At 45.1% G+C, this 7186-nt stretch overlaps 1 protein-coding gene across 1 annotated transcript; it reads right to left on the reverse strand.

Moving 5' to 3' along the window:
- Positions 1-41: 41 nt before the first annotated feature.
- Positions 42-6532, reverse strand: ACBD7 (acyl-CoA binding domain containing 7). Its single transcript, XM_070800858.1, has 4 exons — positions 6413-6532; positions 1718-1835; positions 1553-1615; positions 42-1468 (listed from the first exon to the last, which is right to left on the reverse strand). The coding sequence occupies exons 1-4, from the start codon at positions 6422-6424 to the stop codon at positions 1395-1397; spliced, it is 267 nt and encodes an 88-aa protein (XP_070656959.1). The 5' UTR covers positions 6425-6532; the 3' UTR covers positions 42-1394.
- Between the last annotated feature and the right edge of the window lie 654 nt (positions 6533-7186).

Genomic DNA, 7186 nt, shown 5'->3' on the forward strand with positions numbered 1-7186 from the left:
CTTTACTTTCCAAAGTTTTCCAGATTAGAAATCAAGCTAGATTTGTTTTTCATTAAACTTTTTATTTTGAGGGAACTGTAGATTCACATGGGGTTCTAAGAAACAACACAGAGCTCCCCAGTTTCCCCAGATGGCAACATCGTGAGAAATTCTAGGGTCACCGGCCAATCAGGGGATGACATTGATACAGAACATCCCATCACCGCTGGATCCCTCCTGCTGGCCTTTTAACATCCTCCCCCATTCCCCTCCTCCTTGGCAATCACTGTTCAGTCCTCAAGGTTTGTAATTTTGCCAATTCAAGAATGTTACATAAACAGGATCATACAATATACAACCTTTTGGGACTGGCTTTTATTTCACCCAAAATAATTCCCTGAAAATTCATCTAGTTGATCCAAAATTTTTTTTCTTAAGTCACATGAAATCAATCTCTCACACAACACCAAACCTACACCCTTCAGCAGGGGACAGGCACCCAGTCTGGAAAGATTTCTAGCCTGTGGAATCTCAAGCAGATGTTAGGACTCTGAAAATGAGACCACCTTCTTTCAGAGAGCCTGTGGACAGCCAAGTGAGACTGCAAACTGGTCCAACAGACACTCCAGATTCTGCATTTTCACTCTGATAAAACTGGACTTCAGAGGCATACTGCACAGTCTGTCATCACCAGCTACTACCTTTCAGCCTGACGTTTTTGTCTTAAGCGTAGAAACTTGAATAGTTGATAGCCCGTGACAGCTTTTATTCTTTCTTTGAAGAGTTTGAGATAGACTCATAAGTTTATTTTTTAAAGTTTTGTTGCTTGCTATCAGGTTTTATATAGTATACACTTTTAAATTAAGGTAGGATAATTACAGGTACCTCATTCAATTCTTACCCTCTGAGATCAACATTTTCCCCTTACCCTACAGATGAGCTTTAGCAAAGCTTCAGTAACTTGCCTTGGGTTACCTATAAATCAGTCACTGAAGGGAGCCTGGAGCCGGGTGTGTCTGTATTGCTGAGGCTCGTGTTGGTGTGAACCCCAAAGCTACACAGTGAAACAAAGACCCTTGTGATTAGTTCTTAATAATCTGTGCCGATTATACCAGTAAGACCACTTCACTGCAGAAAAAACAGAGGAGTCAAAAGAACAAGCAATGATTAATGTTTTTGTGTACACACTACCAGAGCAACACTTTAAAAAGAACTCTTAAAAATTGCCTGGTTTTAGAAAGTAAAGTTTCGTTAAACACGTAGTTTCAGCATACCTCTAATTCAGAATGACAAGTCATGTTACCAGCAAAAATATTGATGACCCATCAAGAGTCACAGTGCATTTCTCCCCTAAGTATTAGGTCACGATACCATTATGAAGGCTTCAAAAGGAAAATTCTCTCACGGGCTGGATTCTAGATTCCGTATTTTTCTATTAGCTCTTTTGCTTTAGAAATATAGGCATTCATGGCATCTTCCTTTGATAATCCTAGAAAGATACAAACAGGTTGACTCACCGACCGATGTATGTGGAAATTAAGAAGGTTCGTGTAACATTTAAAAAACTAACTACCTTTTTGAAGGTTCCAGGCTTCCCACTTAGCCTTTCCTTTTAGATCTAACAGTGCTGGACACTCTGCCAAAAGAAGGACAGATATTCACAGGATTACTTGTTATTTTATGCTTCTACACTGTTCAATAAAGTGTACTGTTATTTTTAAATATGACAGCACAATACCAATATCTATGTCTCCAATTACAGACTGTTTGTAGAGTCCATAGAGCTCTTTTAATTCCTCATCATCTGGCCTGGTTTTCAGCTTCCTCACGTCTTTGGCCGCCTTGTCAAAATCAGCCTAAAACAAAAAGACACAGTGCATTTGCTAACTTTTGGCAGGTTTATTTGCTTCAGGGGAACTTAAAGAGGACAGGAAGCTTTCAATCAGAAATGAACTATTACTGCTCTGGTTCCACCAGAATTATTCTTATTTTAACTTGTGGATACTTCCTCTGGTCCTTACCTGTTACATGGACAATGCACCTATGTATTTGATACAGAGGACAAAATAAAATTCTTAATATTTAAAATGTTTATCTAAATGTTTAAAAACTGAAGAATACATAAATAAATGGAAAGATATTCCCTGTTCATGGATAGAAAAAGTTAACAGTAAAATGTTCATCTTACCCAAAGTCATCAACAAACTCAATGCAATTCACTATCAAAATTCCCATGGTATTTTTCATAGAAAGAGAAAAAGTAATCCTAAAATGTGTATGGCAGAGAAGGCAATGGCACCCCACTCCAGTACTCTTGCCTGGAAAATCCCATGGATGGAGGAGCCTGGAAGGCTGCATGCAGTCCATGGGGTCACTGAGGGTAGGACACAACTGAGCGACTTCCCTTTCACTTTTCACTTTCACGCATTGGAGAAGGAAATGGCAACCCACTCCAGTGTTCTTGCCTGGAGAATCCCAGGGACAGGGGAGCCTGGTGGGCTGCCATCTATGGGGTCACACAGAGTCGGACACGACTGAAGTGACTTAGCAGCAAAATGTGTATGGAACTATAAAAGCTAAAGCAATCTTGAGAAAGAAGAACAAAGCTGGAGGCATCACAATTCCTGATTTAAAATAATATTACAAGCTATATAGTAAGCAAAATATATGGTATGGTACTATATGGTACTGACATAAACAGACACAAAGATCCATGGAACGGAGTCAAGACCCCAGAAATAAACCCATGCATATATGGTCTATTCGTTTATGACAAAGGACCCAAGAATATACAGTACAGAAAGGACAGTGTCTTCAGTCAACAATTCTGGGAAAACTGAATACACATGCAAAAAAATGAGACTGGACTCCATCTTACACCACATACAAAAATCAACTCAAAATGAATTATAGACTTGAACATGAGATTTAAACTGTAAACAACTAGAAAAATACATAGAATGTTCCTTGACATCATTCTTAGCAATGATTTTTGGATGTGACACTGAAAGCAAAACTAGTTAAAATGAAAATAAACACAAGAGACTACAGCAAACAAATAAGCTCCTGCACAACAAAGGAAACCATCAACAAAATGAAAAGGCAGCCCACTGAACGGGACAAAATATTTGCAAACTGTATATCTGATAAGGGGCTAATTTCCAAAATACATACAGAACTCATATGACTGAACATCAAAAAAAAAAAAAGCAAAACAATCTGATTTTAAAAGAGTCGGGAGATTTTTCCACAGAAGATATATAGGGACCTGAAATGATGCTCCACATCATTAAGCATCAGGAAAATGAAATCAAAACAACAATGACATATCGCCCCATATCTGTAAGAACGGCTATGATCAAAAAGGCAAGAAATAGCCAGTGCTGATGAGGATGTGGCGAAAAGGGCACCCTATACACCTTGGTGGGAATGCAAATTGGTGCAGCCACTGTGGAAAACAGTGTGAAGCTTCCTCAAAAAAATTTAAAAAAGAACTACTATATGATCTCACAACCCACTTTGGAGTATTTATCCAAAGGAAATGAAATCAGTTTCTTGAAGAGACATCTAAATATACTAAAATGTGTCAATACTAATGGCCTCTATTGGTAAGTTTCCTGTTCTTTAAAAAAAACCATCAATACTCTCCAAATTTCCCATAATGTGTACATATTGTATCTATAATAAGGACAAAGTTAAAATGCTACATCACTGCCCTCAGCTTCCTAAGGGCAGGACAGGGAGACACTGTCCAGGAGGTATAAGGATCCTTCCCTTCAGGGTTGGCAGGCATCTCGGGTGTTCTATCTGCTGTGAAGTCCCGTGCCATCTTCCAATGACAGCAACTCAAGTCCTTTTGGCAAGCTAAGCCTTGATACGAATTCTAAGGCTTTTCAGAAACCATGCTAAGTCCCTGCCTTCCAGGAAGGAGTTTTTGGAAGACTGTGCTTCATGTTTTGAGGGGTATGGAACCATCTGACAAGCTCATGAAAGTCTTGGACCCTCTCCAAAGTGGAGCCCTTGACCATTTCCCAGGCAATTTCAGGGGTCCCCTCTATAATCTCTCACCAGGCAGAGAAGAAAAACCCATTCCAGAGCAGGGCCCAGGGCCAGTCCGTCTCTCCAGCATGCCCTTCCCTGGCCCCCAACGTGGTACACTTGTGTTCTACATGGCAGTTTTGATGTGCCTTCTCCCAGCCCAACCACGATGAGCCGTGGAAGGAAAAACATCGGGCTCGCATCAGGATCCTGGATTTTAATTCTAGCTTGGAGACACACTGCCCTGGGACTCTGTGTAAGCAATGGAGAGATTTGGCTTCAGCTCAAAAAAAAGGCATCAGCCTCAGCTGGGAAGCACGAGGATGAAACAAGAATAAGACCGTAAATATTCTTGACTTCATTCTGCTGACTCTGCCGGCCCAGAGCTCACCACTTGTATCACACTATTGATTCAATATGTATTGAACACTTCTGAGGGGCCAGGCCTTGGGAGAGCAGACTGGGATGAACAGGGCAGCCAGCTTTCACAAAGCTCAGCGTCCTGTAGGAGATGAGTGGGTCACAGTGATCATGTGATACTTGCTCAAGCAGAGGAGCAGTGGGTGCCCTGGGACCACAGAGAAGGGAGTAGTCACGAGGGTGGAAGGCACATTCTTAGAGGAGATGATGTTTAGCTGAGCCTGGGGAGGGGTCAGTGCCTAGGGGATGGACAGAGACAGGGAAGGGGGTTCCAGGCAGCCCCAACAGTATTTATTAGGGCTCAGCACAAAGGCTGGTGGGAATGTATTTGTTCCCCCCAAGTATTCAGAACAGAGGATAGGCACAAATGTTCATCTCAGTAGCAAGAGCCTTGCCTTAACAGAGTGCTGGCAGGTGGTAGGAGCCCATCTGAGCCCTGTACCTCCTTGTTGAATACATGAATGAAAAGTGAGTAGATATTAGGAGAGTCTGAAATCATCATAGGTGAGAAACAGATTTTTTTTTTCTTTTAATCTTTGGCCACACCTCACCACATGCAGGTTCTTAGTTCCCTGACCAAGGATGGAACCTACACCCACTGCGGTGAAGCACAGAGTCTTAACTACTGGACCACCAGGGAAATCCCAGAAACAGGGATTTAAAGGTACAGTCATTTACACTTAATTCCAAGAACTCTGAGCCAAAGGGAAAGTTGGATGATGTTCCCGTGCTGCTGCAGAGCTGGGCTCGCAGCTTTGGGTGAGGAATTTAAACCTCCGCTAAGCTCACTCTGCTGGAGTCGGGTCCTCAGCACCCTGGCTGAAAGCTGACCCACTGGATTTCCCCTGCACCTGTGCCTGAAGGGTCTTCAGAACAACTCCCTTAAAACCTCTCCTCACACCCTCTCCCGTTCATGTTTTCACAAGGCCTCCGACCCCACCCTTGGTGTAGCAGTGACCCTGGTGTCACCACTGTCCCATGGGGTACACCCTGCCATGTACCCAGTGCAGACAATTTAAAAATTTTAAAGAATATTTAGTAGTGACAAAAAGCTCATAGTACAAAAAGAGAGAGGGAGCAAGCAAAATTATATAAAAAGCAAAGTGTGTGTATAAACATTCACATATCACAGAGATGTTTCTCGAACACTTGAGAAAGTAACTTAGTGCTACTGTGATTATCACTTGGGTGAAGGAATGCCTGATGTTTTACTTTATATTATGGGCTTCCCTGGTGAAGAATCCGCCTGGTTTCATATCTGGGTTGGGAAGATCCCCTTGAGAAAATAGCTGCCCACTCCAGTATTCTTGCCTGGAGAATTCCATGGACAGAAGAGCCCTGGCGGGTCCATGGGGTCACAAAGAGTCGGACAGGCCTGAGAGACTAACACTTTCCCTTTTTTCCTTCATATTTGTTCTCTTTCTCTCAAATTTCCACCCTGAACGTATATATTTTTTTCCCTCTAAAGATCATAAGAACAGTATTTTAAGATCGTGGTTTTCCAGATCTCTGCACTTGCCTGGGAGAACCCCTAGACGTGCCCAAGGAGCAAGGTAAGGCCGCAGCCGCCCACACCTCCCTCTCCACGATAGCAAGAGAGCGCTGGGCAGGCCCACCGGGTCCGCCGGGAGCAACGCCGCGCCCGCCCTCCCCCCGCCCGTGCCGGGTTTGCGTCTAACCAGTCCCCGGGGTTCACAAGAGTTGCTATAGGGAGCCCGGCACGCCGTCAACTGAGTGCACCGGTGCGGACTACGCGCAGTAAGGGGGCGCTGAGCATGGGGTGGGCGTGTCTCGGGGGTCCCCTCGGACTGCCACCGGGGACAAAGGCGACTGGCAGCAGCAGCCCGAAGCGGCGGGTCAGAGATGCGCCTCGCCCCCGGCGGGCCGTCACGCCGGCCCCACGCCCCACTCGAGCGCTTTTCTCCGGGACGGACGCTCCTCCCCGCCCCCAGCAGTTTTAGCACACCCAGCTCACCTGCAGGGACATGGCGGCTAAACCTGGACGATGCCTGTCTCCAAGCGCCGGGTTCCCGGGACCCCGCGCCCAGAGGCTCCTTAAAGGGCAGAGAGCCTCCGCCCGCCGGCTCCTGTTGGTCGCGCTGCCGGGCCCGGCCTATGCCCATTGGTCGCTGGCCCGCGAGGGCAAGGCTGGGCGGTGAGTGACACCCTCCGGGCCCGCTGGGCCGCGCTCTTCTCCCAGCCCAAGCCCTACAGAGAGTTGTACGCTGCCAGAGGTTACAACTGGCAAGGCGCAGGGAAGAGAATACAAATGAGCTCCTCTCTGCCCCTGACTCGCTGTATTCATTCTCTAGAAGTTGTTTGCAGGAAATCCTGAGAGGTCTCTCTAGGGCACTGACCTCACTTGGGATTCCTTTTGATATATACCTCTGTCCTCTGCATGATTCTTAGAACTTAGATGGCAGACAGCCTTTATCTGATGTCTCTGTCTCCCGACCCGTCTTTAGGCACAGCCCATCAGGAATGAAGAGGTAGTTTGCCTCTTTTCTTCTCGTTATAAAAGGAGAGCCACTTACATTCTGAACACGCTCTGCAACCATCCCAGCTGGATTTCAATTAGGGTAAAAAAAAAGCACAGGACTCTTCAACATGACCCGGTTCTCGAAGGGCACAAACCCATTGTCACTCCAAATCTGCAGACACAGAACGGGGTTGTAATTCACATCTGATTAAATTTTCATAGAACTGGAACTGCATTTTCTGGTCATCTGAGGAGTTCATTACATAGAAG

This window comes from Bos indicus, chromosome 13 (genome assembly GCF_029378745.1).
Source record: "Bos indicus isolate NIAB-ARS_2022 breed Sahiwal x Tharparkar chromosome 13, NIAB-ARS_B.indTharparkar_mat_pri_1.0, whole genome shotgun sequence".
In the NCBI taxonomy this organism is placed as follows: domain Eukaryota; kingdom Metazoa; phylum Chordata; class Mammalia; order Artiodactyla; family Bovidae; genus Bos; species Bos indicus.